At 44.5% G+C, this 20,785-nt stretch overlaps 1 protein-coding gene across 1 annotated transcript in view; it reads right to left on the bottom strand.

Moving 5' to 3' along the window:
- The window catches only part of IL1RAPL2 (interleukin 1 receptor accessory protein like 2), a 1,519,353-nt gene that overhangs the window by 55,531 nt on the left and 1,443,037 nt on the right, over window positions 1–20,785 (bottom strand). Inside the window, exon 8 of the mRNA XM_069212386.1 lies at window positions 8,999–9,169. Within this exon, the coding sequence (XP_069068487.1) occupies window positions 8,999–9,169 (171 nt within the window). The remainder of the gene's footprint in view (window positions 1–8,998; window positions 9,170–20,785) is intronic.

The raw sequence follows: 20,785 nt of genomic DNA, 5'->3' as shown, positions 1-20,785 counted from the left end.
CCTGTCCAGCCTCCTACAATGATAAATTACATACAACGTGAAGGTCATCTTTCTTTTGTTGTAGTAGTATCACATTAGCTTGCTATGGAGTGAAAAAACTGATTCAAGTATGAGAAGAAAAAAACTTGCAACACAAGCAAATGACCAAATGCACCCTTCTATGTCTTTTATTCTCCCTTTTCCTTTTCCAGAATAACATATTTATGGACCAGGAGGTCTTATTTTAATTTCTCAGAAAATGCACTGTGAAATACCTACAACATTTTATGAATGCACCGTTCTTCACTTTAGGGTAAAATCGATAAACATGTGTAATGTTTTTTATTGCGTGTCCAGACAACAACTTAAAGAGCCACATGTAAACATGTTCAAAAGCTGCATAGTGATGTTTGGTTGTAATTAGAGGATAAGTATTTGTAAATGCCTTTTGGTGTACAATACATGTGAATGCAATCGAAGCATATTTTACAGTAAAAACAACCAACGTTCTGATTCACAAAGCATTTTTACCAATCTTTTATAGCATATTCCGGGAAAAAGCAAAGCATGTGATGATTCTCAAAGACAAATTGTGCATAGCTACTATAAGTATGCATACACGCACAGGTATTGATTCCTTGCACTTCTTTAATTTAAAATGGAGAGGTCCAGCAGAGGCTCCTCAGCTATGGCGGAGGAGGGCTGCCCCACCACCAGCAGCAGCTGCAAACCTTTAACAATAAAACGATAATGAACTATAATTTTTTATCATTTTATTGTTAAAGGGGCCAGGCCATGGGGTGCGTCGGGGATGGAGCGGGAGTACACAGCATTTCCCTCAGTGCGCATGTGTGTTTGGCTAGCTGACCCGGGCTGGCCAAACACACATGCGCACTGAGCCCTCTCCAACCCGGCACAGAGTTGCCGGGTTGGAGACAGCAGGCAGAGGCTCCCAGTCTGCCTTGGACTGCCAAGCCAGGGTGCTCCAGTCAATCCTAACACTGTTTTCATGCTGCCAGCCGCAAGAGAGCAGCATTGAAATTGGCCGCAGGGTAAGTTAAAACAAATAATAATAATTTACTGTTGCCCCACTTCTTTTGTGTGTCTCCTCCCCTCCCCGCCCCCCATGCACCGCCTTGACCTTTTACCACAAGCTGAGCCGCAACTGGAGAGGACAGCCACTTCTCAGCAGTGATGCAATACTTTTACTGGGTGGGTACAAGCACTTCTCAAGACTAAACCGGTACTCCAGTATAAGGATTACCTGCACTTCCGTATTTCAGTTTCAAGCACTGTGTAAAATGTGCTGCATCTGTATGTGTGTGAAACTTACTTTGCACTCGTGCATTTATACTACAAGTGCACTCAGAAGCATGCAGAGGGCATGGCAAACACAGCTCCCACTGTATTACTTGTTGACAGAATGAAATCTGAACTAACAACTGTGTCTTCTGTCCTTACTGTTCAAGCTTTGACAGGTCTGACCTAGCTCAGGCCAGCTGCATGGCAAGACACCATTCAAACAAGACAGGGGGTATTTCATGTGCTCTACTTCACAGATCATGACATGTATGAGTAGTGGGGGGCAAAATTACCCTCCCATAGACAACCTTTTATTAGGTTTGGCTATGTAATTCTTTTTTTTAAGTGTGCATTAAGGCCATGTGCACTTCCATGGGTGATCTGGGTGATGTGCAGTTGCTTTCTGCTGTCAGAGGGTCACTATCATCAATACCAGTGTGACACATGGGAGGAAATGCAAAACAAAAATTGGGTATGCACATCTTGCTTTGTTGTTTTGCAGTGTGTTCTGGACTGAAAACACCATCACAGCCCCCGAACTCCCTCCCTGCCACCAAAGCTACCAATTATATATTCAGATATGTAGACTCTGAAAATGCAGTTTCATGAATATGGCCCCAAATCAACAAGTTACTTACCTTCTATAATGTGCTTTCTGGTGAATACTCAATCTAACCATAGATTCCTCCCATTTTGAATACCCCCAAGCAGTACACTGGACCCAAATATCTTTTATAGTGTTGCTCCTGCACACCCCTATGTGGTATTGTGTGGTTCCACTTCATTTTTATTCCACCTGAAGAGACATCAGAGCCGCAATAAATGCCACCTAGACGCTATAAGTTTCTTTCTTGACTCTGCGTCCCCATGCAGGGTTCATTAACTGACTAGATGTGACAGTGTGCAGATCTTAAGATTGGGAGATTTTAATGTATAGGAAAAGAGAGCACTCCACAAGGTGGGAGGGTGATGAGAAATCTATGTTCAGATAAAGTATAGACCAGAAAGAATGTTATCAAAGGTATGTAACTGAAGGATACTTCTAAATGTAAATTTCTCACCTTGTGAATAGATACAGAAGCAGTATTGCCCAAGGTGCTTGGTCTGTGCAATGGCTCAAATCAAAAAATCCTGCAGGACCAAAAGGGCAAAATGCCCATTCCAATGGACCTGACTGTCAAGGCAGTAGCACTTGCCTCATGTAGCAGCCTGACAGATATCCGTTACAGCCACTCTGTGGGCCAAAGTACTGCTCTAGCGGAATGAGCCCCTAAGCATTCTGGATGGAGGTTGCCTCATAGCAGATCTTACTCCAGAGGACTTTCCATTGCGATATGGTCTGCTTCTGCACTTCTTTGCCTTTTTTGCCCCAGAAAACCACACACAAAGAACTGATCAACCAACCAACATTTGGCCCTTGAAACACTCGATGCTCTTCTGTGGTCCAAACAATAGTGGACTCCCTTCCTTTTTCAAGAGGTGAGGTGGAGCAAAGAATAACAAAAGAGTAATCGATTGTATGACATGAAAGGGATTCATAACCTTTGACAACAACTCTGCTCCGATCCGTAACACCAGTTTATCTGAATAAATGGTAGTATAGGGAAGTTGGACTGAAGAGCCACAAGCTAATTCACAAGATAAGCTGAAATTATCTCAGTGAGAAAGCCTGTTTTAAGAGTAAGGAGTTGTGCATTGGCTCAAATGGGGTACACATAAGGATTTAGATGTACGCATATGTAATTAACCTTAAAGAAAATGGATCACAACAGGTGACTTAAACAAGAACATGCCCACTGCAAGTCCTTGTTGCACAAAGCTCAAAAGCAAGACATTGGACAGCATTACCTGTTATGGATTCATATTGCCACCTGACACCTGGGCACTTAACCTGCCACTTGCCTGTGTCTTCCAGTTCCTGCTTCTTTCAGACTGATCCAGTGACACCACAGCTGCTTGGGTTTTCCCACTGGGGCTTTCCCACTCTCTGTTCTTCCCACCAACATAAGCCCCACGCACCCCAGGACCTACATAATGCAGGCCAAAGGCACACTAAATCTTGACTGTGCCCAGTGCCACGACCACTGGTCCTCCCTGCCCCTGAAGATACACTGTCACCGAGCTCTACACCCTGAATCCCAGAGGCCGCAACAAACACTGCCATGGGATGACCCCTGCTCCATGTTAGGACCTTTCACCTGCACCCACTGCCAGTTCACGTGCCCCAGCACACACACCAGCCCACCAACTAGCTCCACCCCTAACACACCACATATACCACCTGAACAAAATCACCAACTTACCAGCACCCTTCTCAACACACACTATGCAAGCATTCCACTGAATTGTGGGTCCTCATCATTACCCTTGCACTCATCGTCTTCCTTCCACATATGCCTCAGATATTGCTACAGCAGTCCCCGAAGGTTATAAAATCATTCACCAGGATCGCATCAGCAAGCCGGGAGAAGGAACATTCATCTTCAACAAAGAGAACATACAGTGTACCACCACCACCGACAAACACCACCACCTTCATGGAACATCTTAACTTCAAGCTCCAAATGGACGACAAAACAACCATCAGAGGTACCCTTGCATACAGACCCCCAGGCCCACACTCCAGCTACTGCAACGCAGTCGCAGACTTAGACTCCAAGGACTACATCTTCCTTAGCGACCTAATTTTCCACATCGACGACCTCAATACATCCCACCTCCTCAACAGTATGAGCAGCCTTAGATTGACTCAGATTGTCCATGACCATGCACACACTGCAGGACACATGCTGGACCCCATTTTCACCTCCAGCAACTGCATCAAATACAGCCATGTCAGAGAACTCACTTGGACCGATCACTCCATCGTCCACTTCAGCATCTCCAGCCCCTGCACCTCCACCCCCAAGATGGGCAGGCGTCCCCAACCGGAGGTGGAAAAAAATCTCTGAGACCAGCTGGGCAGACATGCTCAGCACCTCCAATTCTGCTCCCGCCACCAACCTTAAACAAGGAGTGAAAAATTTCAATGAATGTATCGTCAATTACACCAACAGCATTGTCCCCATTAACAGCAACAACCAGTAAAAATCCTCCAAAAAGGCCAGCTGGTACAACCTAGAACTCAAAAGAGCAAAATGAGACAGCAAATAGCTGGAGAGTAGATGGCACACCAGTAAGGATGCCTCTGACAGAGCAGCTTTCAAGACCTCCCTCAAGCTCTACCACTGCCTGCTGAGGGCAACAATGAAGTCAGCCATTGCCTCATGCATCAAAACCAGCACCAATAACACCAAGGAACTTTTCAACATCATTAAGAAATTCTCCGACCTGGCTGCCAGAAAAAAACAACATCACACCCTTGCAGGAGCTGTGCGACAACCTTGCCCACTTCTTCCACAACAAGATTGCCATATATAGAAACTTCGAGCCCCAGCTCACACCTATGGACCACCTCAATAGTTATGCCACCACCATAACCAACATAAACCACACTGACCACCTGGAACATCATCTCAACCCAGGACATCACCTCCACCATGAAATTCATCCACTGTGGAGCTTCCACAGAGCCATGCCTTGACCCCATCTTCAACTTTGGAAACTAAAGGATCAGCCAGGAGCTCACCAACCTGCTCAACACCTCTATCATCCTGCAACATTCCCTGACTCCTGGAAACATGCCAAAGTCAGACCACTACTCAAAACACCTGCTGCTGATCCCAGCGAACCCAAAAACTACTGGCAAATCTCTCTGCTCCCATTCCCAGCAAAGGTATTGTAAAACATCATCAACAAACATCTTATGACATACTTGGAGCAAAACCAGCTATTCAATGCCTCTCAATCTGGCTTCCGCAGCAATCACAGCATGGAAACTGCCCTGTTCACAGCCACGGATGACATCTGAATCCTCCTTGACCGAGGAGAAACAGCAGCTTTGATCCTCCTTGACCTCTCAGCAGCCTTTGACACCATATCCCACCACATGCTGATCAAAAGACTCCACCACATCAATATCTAGGGGGCCCACTCAAATGGATCACCTCCTTCCTCGCTGGAAAAATCCAGAGGATTCAAAGGTAAGGACCTACAGGAACAAACCTTTCACACCTGAACTAAGGAGATCACCTGCGGTGTCCCCCAGGGCTCATCCCTCAACCCCACCCTCTTCAACGCATATATGACCCCATTGGTCAACATCACATTGTCCGATCCCATGGTCTCAACATAGTTTTCTATGCAGACGACACCCAACTTGTCGTCTCAGTTACCGACGACCCATTTAGCAGCAGAACCAACTTCCACTGATGCAGAACAAGCATCGCTGACTGGATGAAGAACCACTGCCTGTAGCTGAACGTAGACAAGACGGAAGTAGTAATCTTTGGCAATAGCAGCAACACATGGAACAACTCCTGGTGGCCATTGGATCTAGGACCCGTACACACTCCCTCTGCCAGAAACTTCGGAATCCTCACTGATAACAAGCTCACCATGAAATCACAGATCAATGCTGTCTCCTCCACCTGCTTCCTCACTTTGTGCATGATACGTAACATCTTAAAGTGGTTGCCCCTACACGCTAGATGCACCGGGACACAGTTCCTCATCACCAGCTGACTGGACTACAGCAACGTCCTCTATGTAGGACTCCCAGCACATCTTCTACAGAGACCATACAGAATGCCATAGCCAGACTCATCCTTGGCCTTCCTCAACGAACCCACATCACACCCTACCTCAGGCAACTTCCCTGGCTCCCCTTACAGAAGAGATACCAATTCGAGCTGTTTACCCATGCACAAAAGGCTCTACACACAAAGGACCCTCTTACATTAACCACTGCATGAACTACCACCAACTATCAAGAAGATTATGCTCTATATCCTTTTCCCTTGCCCATACTCCCCGCATCTCCTGAAGCAGAAGTGGAGGACGCTCCTTTTGTCACATTGCAGCAAAAACCTGGAACAGCCTCCCCACGCACCTCCTGACCATCAACTCACTTCCAGAATTCTGAATGGCCCTCAAGACCTGGCTGTTCAAATAAGCCTCAGTGACCTCCAAGCACTGGATACCCTATTGGATGATTACCCATGCTTTATAAATCCTGATTGATTGATTGATTGTTTGCATCTCAATCGTATTACCTCCTTACTGTTGCAGTGGTGGACCCAAGTACTCCGTCAATTAGAAGGAGTTCCGACTGTCGTTTTTAGATGTATTGCGGCTGAATCGCTGCAACGGAATGCTCTTTCCCGCCATCATGCTGGTGGGCTTCCACCGACCATATTTGGATGTTACAGTCCTGCAAGTGTTGTACTGGCAGCAGATTGCTGAAGGAGGGAGACCATCGCAGGAACCAATGTACAGTATACAATGCTAGTGGAAATGGCAATAAGGCAAGTAACAAACTCCCCATGAACACTGGCCACAGATGTCCACCAGTGGTACACAACACATTACATACACACTATTATCCTTTGCCATTCCATCATAACACAACATGTACATGCTCAATACGTGCAATGTAATACATCCCCAAAGACACCATACACACACCATTGACACAACATTCACATACAAAACAACAACAATGAAGAACACAATTACACATGCATCTACAGAAACGCAGTCACACACAAGCACAACTACACACATACCAACAATGTCCACAACGCAGCAATGACACTCACCTTTATTGTTGCACACAGCAACACAACACACAACCAAACATACACAACCAACATTAGACCGATATGCAAGTGGCACACTTGCAGACACAACCACATCACCCACTCCAGCTCCCTCTACTTCAACCAGCCAATCCACTCACATCCCTCCTGAGAAAACTGTGAGATGCCAGATATGTGCTAATTAGATTCCAATACATGTGGAGGACACCCCTGGCCTATAGGCAAGAGACAAGTGAAGGCGCAACACAGCCAGGGGGAAAATGCATGTCACAAATTGTGATAAACAGTATTCCTGTGACGTATTTTACAGCACTGGTCCCAAGCTGATGTTAAGTGACAAGTCACTTGGAAAAGAAGTGCACAGAAGTGCACTTGGGAAAAAGGGTAGGTCTTCAACTCATTTCCCTTCCAATCCTCTAACTCAGGTGTTGAGGTAACACCGCCAAAGTCGATTTGGCAGGAAGGCCCATCATAATCTGCTAAGCGGCAACAGTGTCTTGAGTGCTGCTGCCAGCCGCTATTTCCAATGGCACCGCAGACGTGGGTGAAGACTCCTGGAGGAGTTGGTGGGACTCGAGTGGTCTTTCACCTATGGTTCCGCCAACATCTAAATTAGGTGGGTGGGCGGGGCCAAGGTAGCGGATGGGTTTTCTGACCAAAAACCAACGGAGGGACCATTACCATCAAGAACTACATAAGGCCCCAAGTGTCTGGGGGAAGTGTTCAAGCCACTGGCTTCTCGTAGATCCATAAGCAAACTGTCATCATCATAATGGTCGTATGCCTCATCTCCATCATCTCCATTGTCATCTCCCTAGTCATGATGGTATGGTCAAAATAGTCAAAAAGATTGTTAAATGCCTGTAACAGCAACATTCTGTCAGAGTCTGAATTAAGTTGCTTCTGAACGCAACTTTGGTCAGAGTTGTGTTGGATTCAACTTGAAGCCAGACAAAACAATTAGGACTCATCTGGTGTTAAGAATGTTGGGGCTGGAGTTGACATGGAAGGAACTGATGTGGACATGGTGCCAGAGTTAAAGTCTAGTTGGGCTTCAGTCCTAGATTCATGGCACATACCGCTGTGGGGTCAAGAGGCATAGACTAGATTGACGATTGATCTGCAAATAGTAATCTGAAAGGAAGCCTCTTCATATCCATGAGGCCTAAAGGTCCACAAGAGGAATATGGAAGGGTACTCAGTATTCACAATGTGGTTTCTTTGAAGGCCACTATCCGCTGCGGTGTCACTGACAAACCTAGGAATTCATGCTGCAACAGGACAAGTTGTGGAATCTATTCCTGTGCATGAGATAGGCACTGAGATCAAGAGGCATCTTGACATCTGGGCAACATCCGTGTTAAAGAGTGGGAGTAAGGGGAGGAATCTCACTTTGTTTTCTTGTTGTTTCTTTTTCTTGGTCTTACTGGATGATTTCAAATGCAATTGGGATTTCTCATTGGAACGGCCTCAGGAATGGCCCCAACTTGTGTAGGACCGGGACTTACACACCTTTTAAAGAGCTTGCCGACATAGAGTTGACTTCATGGTTACTAATTTCCTTGGGTTTCATTTGGGCACAGTCCTCACAGGCCTTGTAGTAAAACAGGTTTAAATCCTCAGATTTTTGGAGGGAAAATTATCATCCACATGCTTTCGGAGAAATTAGCAAACAAACTCATCAACGACGAGGAGAAAAGTTTTGGGAAATTTCTGAATCCACATTTATAGGTAAGGACCTACAGGAACAAACCATCAGTGAGCTGCATTGGTACTTACATGTAGATCCAATTTACTTTATGTGATGGGACTAAGCTGACACAGAGCTGCACAGTCTAATGATGGCAGGAGCAATGCTATGAAAAACCTCCAGATTCAGTCTGGCAACTGGAGGCATTCACAAGATGATGAATCTACAGTTAGAAGATTCTATCAGAAATCAAGACACATTATAGAGCATTCGAAAAGTGTAAATATGTAGTAAGCACAACACTATTCAGATAATGAAAAGCACTTACTAGAGCTCGGCATCAGGTCTCGTTCAGGAATGAAGAGTTTATATCCATAGTGTTTCTCCAGGACACCAGGTAATATTTCTAGTGCAAACTGCTCCTCTTCCTTGCTCTCACAATCTAGCGAATCTGGATCCACTTTGGTGTAGGAGAGATAGGCGTCATATTCTTTATTGTCTGTGAAAGAAAATCAAGGCAAGTCTCAATCAGATGGGTGTGCAATGGGTTGTGTACAATTTGCATACACAATCGCAAATCATGAGCATGTAGTTGCAATAATGTTTACTGCAGGGTGCTTTTCAACAGAAGTAGTTAGGGCATAATACTTAAGATTATGAAAAGGGCAGTAGTTTACTGTGGGCTAGTGAAAGTAACTAGAACACATTACATGAAAATGGGTAGGACCCAATGTATTACTAACTGAGTGAAACTGAGGCATCCTGACCTTTACATGTTAACTATATGTCTCCTCTTCTCGCCATCTCTTTAACCTAAACATTCCCCCTTCCCCTGCTCCTGTACTTGTGGTAAAGCAGTATCACTATAACTATCAAAACAAGCTTTATTCGGTCATAAAACCATCAACCCATACAGCCATAGTGCTCCATATAACTTACAAAAACAGATAAAACTGATAAAATCATCAGAAAATACTGACGCAATAAAATCAATCAGTCCCAGAGTCCTAAGCCCCTGAGCATTCATAATTAGCACCAGTAGTTAAACATGCATTCCATGAAAAAAATGAAAATAAAGAAATAATGCAGCCATCCATACAAGACTAAAAAAGAGGTATACATTACTAATCTTTTAAAAACGAGTACACGTGTACCATGCAGCCACAAGGAACTTGCTAACTGCTCGAACCAATATGATTGAAGTATCACTTTTTAAAATTCTAAGAACAGTAACATGTTGTCTTATGCCCAGGTTCTGGCAAATTGGACATATCCACTTGCGCCGGGAGGAAGCATAAACTGTACAAAAACAAGAAATGTTCAACCAACTCAGAGGCAACGTCACAAGCCGGGCATAAGTTTGATACAGGTGATGCCCTCCAACTACCTATAAAATACATTAACGGCAAGCATCCATAAGGGAAGCAGACATACAAGCCTTGGCTAAGGATTCAGGGATGACATCTAAAAAGGACTCATACTCATACCACGTAAGATCAAGGAATTGATTAGTCAGTCGCCCATGGGTTGTGCCAAGGAGATAATTATTCCTCACATAAGACCAATAAGCTAATTTCAGGGATTACTTCTCGGCCTTCCTTAGGCCCTGTGGGTTCTCGCAATAACTCCAAGACCCAGAATACAAAATCAATTTAACACATACTTAAACCATGGAATAGAGGCTACTTTAGGTCCTTTTAGAAGATCAGGAAGTGATTTTGTATAAATGCTAAGCTCCGGGGGAAACCAAATCCTTACCCAGAAAAGCAGCAGTCTTAAGGGCTAGCATATTGTATATTTGATGGAAGCCAGGATCCAAAAAAATAGGAATGAGAGCGGTAGTGCTTGGACACGCAAGTAGTGCTATAGTGAAGCAATTTTCACTCACAATTTGTGAGTTTTGCAGAAACCCCACACCTCTGCGCCATAGGTGGCAGAATTTTGTGCTTTTGCCAAGTAAATCTTTAGAACCGGAGAGACAGCTCTTGTGCAAGTACTTTTGTATAGTCGCAAGATGGCACCTGACCTATGTTGGAGAAGAGACAAGCTATTACTAATCTGGCCATCCCAGTTGAAATTGTTAGAGATCCTCACAACTAGATAATCTATTGAACTGACTTTAATCAAAGGAATACCGTCTACAGAGATTGTGCATCTCGTGGGTGGCCCTCCGACTGAACACCATCAGTTTGGTTTTGCTGATATTCAGTTCCTGCCCATGATCTTCACAAAACGCTGAGAACCTGTTAACAAGAGTCTGTATCCCAATCAGAGTCTTGGAAATAAGGAGGGAGTCATCCGCAAAAAGTAGTATGGGAATTTTTGGGGCATTTAAGGACGGAGCATCATTCTGGCAAACAGACACAGCATGAACCACCTCATTTATATATAAAGTGATTCATGTTGGTGCCAGAACGCAGCCTTGGCGAACCCCCGCTAAGTGGGGATGAGATTGGTTAGTTCTCCCTGATTGCCCCATCTCACCTGAGCATAGGTGCCTTCACTTAACTGTTGTAAAAGATGAATTATGTTCCCTGGAGTACCTGCTTTATGTAAAGCCTTCAACTGTTTCCCTCTGGGAACCAAATCAAATGTGGATCGAAGGTCCACAAAAACAGCGTACAAATTTTGTTTGGCACAAGATATTTTTTTCCAGCATAAAAGAGGCAACCGAAAGACTTGATCCACTGTACTTGTTTTGGATCGGAAGCCCGTCTGAAGGGGGGAATTAACCTCATTAGCTTCAGCCCATTCTAACAGCCTATCCAGTACCTGTTTTGCAAAGATGTTTTTTAAGGTTATCGTTAATGCTGATGGGTCTGTAATTAGCAGGAGAACTCACTTCACCCTTCTTGTAAATGGGTATTATTTCGGCCCCCTTCCAGGTAGTGGGCATTGGGCCACCTGGCTGCTATTGCATTAGATATCAAATTAACATACCTGGATCAGATTTTCGGCTCAGACTTATATAAATCCCCTAGTATCTTATCTGGGCCAGGTGGTTTAGAGAGTTTTAGGGAGCCAAATGTGGCAGTGGTTTTCCCAAAGTAAAAACAATGCAGTCTTCAGGATCCCTGAAACCCACCCCAGGACGTCCTTGCAAGGAGTGCATTTCAACCAGCTTTGAGGGGAAGAATCATGACTCAATGTATCACAGGGTGGATCAAAAAGATTAGAACAATTATCCACTCAACTCTTTTGTTGAATGTGAGTACGATTAAAGCTCCTGCCCTCATTGTGACTATTAGAAAGTAACTTCCAGAAAGTCACATTATCGTTTCATCTAATTGCGTCAAGCAAATTCTGTCAGATTGTGTCTTCCCAGTTTTTATTTGCCTGTGCTATGGCCATTTTATATGCAGTTCTGGACGTACTAATCATCTTCTGTGAGCGAAACACAATAGCCCACTTTTGCGCTGATTTAGCCTTACAGCACTCGTTTTTGTGTGTGTAGAAGTAATTCATTTAGTTGCAATCTTCCTATGAAAAATGTTCTGTAATTGGATTGGGATGTTTCCAACCTCAAACTCTTCAGAATTTACCATAGCATCAACAAACAATTTATAAACCTCCTTGTACAAATAGGGATTTGACATCACTTTTGGCCAGCTAACACGTTTGTGGTCATTTGCCACTAATGGCTCAGGCACAAAGGTAGAGAGGGTGTTCTAAAATCTCCTAAATACATCACTATGTAAAATAAGAGGCAGAGAATTGTGATCGCTTTCATGGCAAAAATCAACTCTCATGTCTTCCAGCATCGGCCACAACCTATCATCTACTAGAAAGTAGTCAATGACACTAGTAGACTGGCCACGCTTCAAAGTAGGAGCATTCCTTAGATCAGAACACGTACAACCATTACAAGCCCTAAGCCCTCGTTTAAGACACAACAATGTTAGCTGAAGGGCAGCATTAGAGCACATATGTAGTCTTTTTCCCGTATGTTGTGGAATATCCCAATATTCATCCTCATCGACTGTCAAATCAAGGCTAACAGAAGAGGGTTCAAATGAACAGCTAACATCACCAGCATCCACTATATTAAGGAAATAGTGCAATGTGTCAATAAATTCAGTTAACTGTGCCAAGGTCTGAGTCTCTACACCCTGTGACACTGATTTAGCATATACATTAATTATTGCAAGCTTAAAACCTTGATTAAATTCAAGCTGTCTGCCTAATATATCAGAGGAATCTATTTTAAAGGCTGAGTGATTACACTGCAGATTCTTATTTATCAGTATCAAGAGGGCCGCCTTGGCCCGACCTCTTCCCCCAACTGCTGGTTGGGTCTCCAAGTAATAGGATAAAAAAACAACCAGGAAGACTGGGCCCATGTCCCAAGTTTCCTGGAATATACATAAATCCTGCTTGTTTACATAGGTAGCCCACTCGTGATGCACTAGTTTACTACCCAACCCAGCCAGATTACAAGACATAATGGATAATTCAGCAGTATCTTCCTAGTGGGATACTAGACTCACATCGCTGGGATGTTCCTCTTCCCTACAATTGGCAGGCCTGGTCAACACCCCAACCCGGCCCACAGAGGCCATTGGCAGAATTGTTCCATGGAATTCAGTGGATAGTCAATCGACAGCTATCAGATGAAAAAGTTGTTTACTGCCAAAGCAGGGGCATGAGTTTGACTAAGATCAAACTTCTTACCTGCTGTTCCCCTGCAGATTGTAGGTATGCTGAAGTCGGGCGGAGATAGTTTTAGCCTGATGCCAACCCCTCTAGAATTTCAGAGGTAGCAGGTGCACAATTCAAAATAAGAAGAATAGAAATAAAATCATGGTTTGAAACCTTGCTGGATATGTCTTTCAACCTCTAATATATCTGCTCTAACAACAGAAAGGCAGTTACGCTGAACTCTCAGCTAGTAAATAACCTTATTTATAAGGGAATCCTGTATTTCTATGGGCACTGGTGGCAACTTTGGTACCTCAACATAAAGATAGTGTCTCCTGATCTTCCCACACCTTGGGCCTGTTTCTTAGATGTTAACGATCTTGCATCAGACAGTTGTAAATTGTAATCTAATGTCCTGGTCTGTTGTACTTCTCCAGCGAGCACCTGAATACCAACCTCCCCACGAGGGCCCCTTATACACATAGCAGGTTGAACTTAGTCAGGGCAGCCTAGCTCAGCATAATTCCCTTAACAGCGAGACTGTACTTGTGCCTACTGGCCTCAAGATCTTTCACCAGTCAAGTGATGCAGACGAGTACTAAGTCTTGGTAAGTATTTACTTTCCAGAGCAAAACAGTTTTTTTGTGCCGGAAATTTGCCCTAAATGTTATGCAAATAGTACTTTTTGTTGCTTTGTAATATTTTGCATCAAGGGGATATCCCTTGTATGATACATGGACATTCCTGCACTAAAACCTATGGTTTTTTACACAAACCTCTATCTATTAAAGGAAGGGATGTGTTACCAAGAAGAATTGTTATTATTTCTCCTAACTATTCACAAATTGCATCTGTGCTGCTCAGTACAATGTGTGAAAAGTTTTACCGTTAGTGTCAACATAGTATATTCTACTAGAAGAGTACACTTCCAGTACAAAATCTATGCTCGTCATCGCACACACGCACAAACACACACAAATACACCTTGCACTATTGTACAAATGTGTGTGTGTGGCCCTTGGAAAGACAACAGCAGCACCATATCTTAGTTGATGCGGCTCTGCAATGCTCTATCCCCTAGAGCAACGAAGTGCAAGGTTGAACTAACTTTTCATAAATCTGCCCCTTTGTCTTTTATTGCATACAATGAGAGGCACCATAGAGTTGGATTATCTTTTCAAATTTTGAAATACATTATTTTGTAATTAGCACTTGTACTTCGTTCCTTTTTTCCTAAATTTAAAATTATTTATTAGCATACAATAGTCAAAAAATATTTTTTTTTTTATTCAAATTGATCATAGTACATAAAGCGATCCAACCCATTCTCATTAGTCTTAATGTATCCTGGTTTGTCAATTTCCAAAACTACATGAAGGCTAAACGCATTAAGGGCAAGGACGTCATTTAGGGGTCTCCAGGCGTCGCAGGTACGACCCTTGCCTTCCCCTTTGCGACCGCTGGCACTGCCTTTGCGACCCTTGGCCTCAAAGGGGGCAAAATCAGTGCCAGGAACACAGTGGAAGTTCCACTTTCTTTTTTCCTGTCAATTGTATATTACACTATCAGTGAATAATATTTTATTCACTATTAATGTAATAAAGATTGAATTACATTTTGCTGGAATACGATCCTCCCTACCAGCTGAGGTAAATAAAAAATGTGTGTGTAAGTGTAAGCATGCTCGTGTAAGTAAAAGTAAAAGTGAAATGGCGTGTGAAGTCACCTCCGCTACCCCTGGCAGTCTGGTGAATTGACGTTCATAATTAAAGGCCTGATTTAGGCCCTCATTCTAACCCCGGCGGTCTCAGACCGCCGGGGCCAAGGTCGGCGGGAGCACCGCCGACAGACCGGCAGTGCCCCGCAGGGCATTCTGACCGCGGCGGTTTGGCCGCGGTCAGAAAGGGTAAACCGACGGTCTCCCGCCGGTTTACCGCTGCCCTTAGAATCCCCCATGGCGGCGCAGCTTGCTGCGCCGCCATGGGGGATTCTGACACCCCCTACCGCCATCCAGATCCTGGCGGTTCGCCCGCCAGGAACAGGATGGCGGTAGGGGGTGCCGCGGGGCCCCTGGGGGCCCCTGCCGTGCCCATGCCAATGGCATGGGCACGGCAGGGGCCCCCCTAAGAGGGCCCCACAAAGTATTTCAGTGTCTGCCTAGCAGACACTGAAATACGCGACGGGTGCAACTGCACCCGTCGCACCTTCCCACTCCGCCGGCTCAATTCTGAGCCGGCATCTTAGTAGGAAGGTTGATTTGCCCTGGGCTGGCGGGCGGCCTTTTGGCGGCCGCCCGCCAGCCCAGGGCAAATCCCAAAATACCCTCAGCGGTCTTTCGACCGCGGAGCGGTATTTTGGTGGGGGAACTTCGGCGGGCGGCCTCCGCCACCCGCCGAAGTTAGAATCACCCCCTTAGTGTCTGGAAGATCACAAACGTGACAAATATCTTGTCTCCCTTTTGACAAGTGCATTGAATATTATGCACTTATAATAAAATGGATGGGATATCCATCACATTTGTGAGGGAGTAACCTGTTCACCGAACTTTAAATAAGGCCCTATGCCTTTAATTCTAAATGATCTTCGTTTCTAGTACCATCCAAGCTATACTTGTCAGCTCATATTCATCCTTGGTATTGTCAGTTTCCAAAACACATCTGCCAACATGTTTCGTTGTAACCCACTGTTTCAAGGCTGGTACTTGAATGCAGAAGTCCATTCGCTGTTGTGGATAAAGCAGCTATCCCAATGTCTAAAATGTTTACCTTTTCCCATTGAATATGCTAATCAGAAATGCGTCCAGTTAGTTCACGATCCTGTGCCTTGGGCGCAAGATTCTTGGAAGGGTAAGTCTTTCCCCTTTCCAACATGCCTTCCCCAAGGGATCCCTGCTTGGTGATTGTAAATGGGCCTTGATTCCCTTACAGGAGTCCTCCAATAGACCATCAGGGATTGTTATTTTTGGAGAGAAGGCATGTCCTGGCCTTAGGAGCAATTTGCTTACTGGGCATTTTCACTTGCAAGATGGATAGGTGGCAATTGGGCCACAGTACTCTCGGATTACTCCCGCAGGGAGGATTGCCTTTGTGTTTTTGGCTTCTCTGCACCTGGGCTGCTCTCACTTCTATCAGTTACTCACTAGTAATATACTCTGGGGCAGATTTGTAAAGACCTTAAGCTGGTGCAAAATCTCACAAAGTGATGACGCAAACCGGTGCAAAGTCTTGATAAATACAGTATTTACTTTCCAGTACAAAAGATTTTTTAACTGAAAAGTTTATCTTAAAGTAACACAATTAGCAATTCGTGCTGATTTGCTTAACTTTATATCAATGCTTGGTAGATGGTATCCCCATGCTACTACCTATGGTTTTTGAAGGAAAGTTTTATTTACAAATATTGATAAATAACACCCCGTAGAGGCAGGCATTTACAAAGAGAAATATCGTGCCCTCCACCAGTAAAAATCCAAAGTCATCAGAGGCACAATTGGATAGGAAAGGTTATCCCCTTTCAAATGGTGCCTCTCAGCAAATGGTTCCTGCTCAGGGACCACTGCACAAGAATCATCCAGATTTTTTGTGGGGTGGGGGTGCAGACCCCCTCCATCCTCTGGGAACCATCTATTTATTAGGCTTTATTCCTTCCTGAAGAGTACTATGAACCTGCCCCATCCTGTTTGGCTAATCCAGGCAAGGGAAAACCACTGTCTCCAGTTTTTATTTGGTTTCCTTGTATCAGGGGGCCTGCACAGCACTCTGGTAAATTCGAAAATGTATGAGGGGTACCATTGGAAAGGGGAAAGTCTGCCCCACAGCAGAAGATCCCTTCTCAGGATTCCTCCACTAGGTTACTAGGGACTGTTTTTATTGGGAGTGCACTACTCAGTCATGGGGATACAGTTCCTTGAGTGCAATTTGTTTATGGGGAATTTCCCATAAACAGATTGTGCTGTGGCCTTCCCGGCTTTCCACCCCAGAGAAGGGAAGATGGCAGCCATTATTTTTGTTTTTGACTTGTTAGGAGCCTTGTAGCGCAAGTGAAAATGGGGGAGAACCCAGTGGTGGCTCATGCCAATCAAAAGTGGTGGGGTAATGGAGGTATCCGGGGGGAGGGTGTAAAAATAAAAAAAGAACTTAACTGCCGCTCCCAGCCCCAGCAGTCACTGGGGCACAAAAGCACAGGCTCCCAATCCAGACACTGCTCTCATTCAATACCAAGCATGAGAGCAACACTAGGATTGGCCTGAGAGGGCTGGTCTGATGCTCACTCAGGTACAGGGAGCCTGTGCCATTTCTCCACCCAGCTGTGCAACACAACTGGGTTGGAGAAATGTAAGTTTGCATGTCAGTTTGGCTGTCCTAGGACCGAACAAACCGACATGCACACTTAACAGTGATCACCACTCCTCCCTGACATGGCCCAGCCCTGCCCTGCCCTACTCTAGAGTCCTTGGCTGTCAGAGAGACAGCGATAAATAAAATGATAATAAAATGTTTTTATTATCATTTTACTTTTCGCTGTCTGACTCTGGGTAGGGGGGAGAAGCTCTTCCACTAATATGGAGAAGTCATCCCTTGGAGAACCCCTTATTTTAGTGGTATCCCTGAGCAAAGGATGCTTCCTCTGGGATCAATCAGTTAATCAATCTGTTGATCTGCAGTTGTAAAGAATGAAGCTGCTTCCCGGTGCTCAAAAGCAGACAACAGAGAACCAGAGGTATTATCTTAATAATTAGGCTGCATGAAACAACCAGGCTTTAAGTTTTCTTTTAAAGATGGCCAGTGACGCAGACCAGCACAGTTTAAGTGTAAGAACTGTAAATCATCTATCTCTGCAGTGTGACTTCAAGAAGTTTGAATCTGCATCAAGCAGAGGTTATTAAACATCAGTACTCTCTCTTGAGTATACGGGGTCAATCTATTGTTCAAATAGTGCGGGAAGCTCTGCTGATAGCTCTGAAGGCCAGCTTCAGAATTTTAAATTGAATGTGCTGTGTCACCGGAAGCTAGTGCAACAGTCTTAAATGGGGAGTGATATTTTTGACGGTGGGGGACTCTCCATATATGTCTGGCTACTGCATTCTTGATTATCTGTAGTCTGCAAATCAAGACACAGGTAGGCCGAGTTAGACACTGTTTGAGTAGTCCAATTGAGAAGTTACCAGAGAGTGGACTACCAATTTTGGAGTCTCTTCTGGGACCAAATAAAGGAACTTCTTTGTGGTTTTCAATTTCAGAAAGCAGATCGAACAGATCTGTTGGATTTGAGTGGCAAAGGAGAGTGTTGAGTCAAATATGATGCCACGATTTCTGGATGAAGGAGTCGGTATTGGGTGGAATTAAGTTAATCAGGACACCAAAGGTTGGACGGCAGCAGTCTTTCTTGACTGAAAATGTAATGGAATTTAATTTCAGACAGTGATCATTCTATCATGATTCTTGAGCAAGAATTCTCTTCTATGCCACCAGGGAATGTTTATTTTTTATCACTGCCCCCGCTCCCCCAACCCATCGCATAGGAACCACTCCCTTTTGGTGCAATCTATATATTGTATTTCTTTGAGCTTGAAACTGGTACAGAGTATAAGTATGGATAACCTCAGTGCAAAGGAGAAAAGCACAACCAAGGTACAACCAGGCAAAATATAACAAGTTGAAAACTACTGGAAAGGGCATATAACCGGGCAGGGGTTGGAGGGTCAGCCAATGGTACCAGATCCTGCAGTGGTACGTGATGTCCAAGGGCAAAGAAGAGACAGGAAGGATCAGTCAGGCCACATGGCATCCAGTGCAATAAGGGTGGTTGGCGGAGTGGGATTGGAAGAGGAGGCGGGAGACCGAAGAAAGGAGACAGGATACCAAAGTGCATTCCTCATAGTGCGTTTACAGGAGAGGGCCGGGGATGAGATGAGAGAGAGTGGACACAGGCAAGGGCCCACAGGCATTCTGTAACAGGGTAGGGTGAGGGGAAAGGGGCAGAAGAAGAGGAAAGGAAAACACATTCCACAACAGGCAAGTGCGGGCACCCTAATCCCCTGAAGAGGGGAGTTTCGGAGTGACAGGATGGGGATGATGGGCAGAGGAAGGGTCCATGCTGCGACCCGGGAGGGGGAAGGTAAAGTCACATGGCCTTGGGAACATAGAGTAGATTTATATGGGATCAAGCAGAGAATAGCCTCCAGACCCAGAAAAGGGGGTTCGGAGGGAACCAGCCATTATTGGGGAGGATGGAGAAGGGGGAACGGACTTTCAGGGGTTGGAAAGGAATGATGCCCATGTTTCCAATTATCTATTGTAATGGTCTGTGAGTCTGGAAAATATTAATTTATAGGAGGCCACCTGAAACAACTCATGCAACCCATCTTCTGGGGTAGGGCAGACAGATGTCCTCCAGTGACGCAGGGTACAGATCTTGGCTGTAGCCAATGCTGTGGTCAACCAACGGGATTATTGGTGTGTAATAGCTGTGCAAAGAACAGTCTGAGACTTCAGCTCCCTTGCCAGAGGAACTGCTTGCCTGATGGTGTCAGTGAGAGGTCAAAATGGGCAGTCCCAGAGAAGGTGGACAATCTCTCCATTCAAAGAGCCACACCTCGAAGCATGTGGCTGACTGAAGAAAGGAAAACCTATAAAGGCGGAGTGGGGAACAGTTGCAGCTGTATAGCACCTTGAGGTAACTGAATTTAAGGCGGGCCTCCTGGAGGTAATGATCATGATCCACAAGTAAGTCCAGTTCAGTTCAAAAACACTTTACTTTGGCCATAGACCTTAAAAACGACATAATCGAATGACAATATTCAATTATTCACATAAAAATAATACATCCAATAAGTGAAAATTCATATCCATCAACACACCTAGTTTAATATCTTTAGTCTGGTTCAAAAGCATTCATAAAAGTACACAGTCCAAGAATAAAACATACAATAAAAAGAGAATTATTACACTTTAAAATCAGGGGACAACAATTTTACAACATAACCTCATTACAGTTTAAGAATTACACACACACATATACCATATCTACTGGGACAGGATGGCTAGCTTAATCAAAGCGTATTGTGCTTCGGGACCGGACAAGCGGATCTAAAAAGAGCCAACATGAAAAAGTGTCTCATCACAGTTGTACCAAAACTTTTAAAGCTGTCCTAGATTGTCTAAAATTCCGGAGTTTAATAAAAGGAATCACAAATTGTTCGGTGTGCTTTGTATAAAACTTGAAGAAAAAAGCAAAGTGCAGCATAGTTTGCCCAGTCCTGCCATCACATGGGCAGGGATTGATGTCCAAGTTTGAATTATAAAATTGTTCTAGAAAGCTCACAAATAGAACACGGATCCTAAAGTGCGTTAACAAATGCATTTGTGTAAAACATTTGAGCATCTCCATAAAAAAGAAAGTGTTTAACATTCTGACACGCTGGAAACTTCAATTTTTAAAGTTTGGACTTGGACTAGGGACAACAGTGAGATAATCC

The sequence above is a fragment of the Pleurodeles waltl genome, chromosome 2_1, assembly GCF_031143425.1.
Source record: "Pleurodeles waltl isolate 20211129_DDA chromosome 2_1, aPleWal1.hap1.20221129, whole genome shotgun sequence".
NCBI classification, from domain to species: Eukaryota; Metazoa; Chordata; class Amphibia; order Caudata; family Salamandridae; genus Pleurodeles; species Pleurodeles waltl.
Note: the sequence above shows the minus strand (reverse complement) of the source record. Positions and strands in the feature narration are given on the sequence as shown.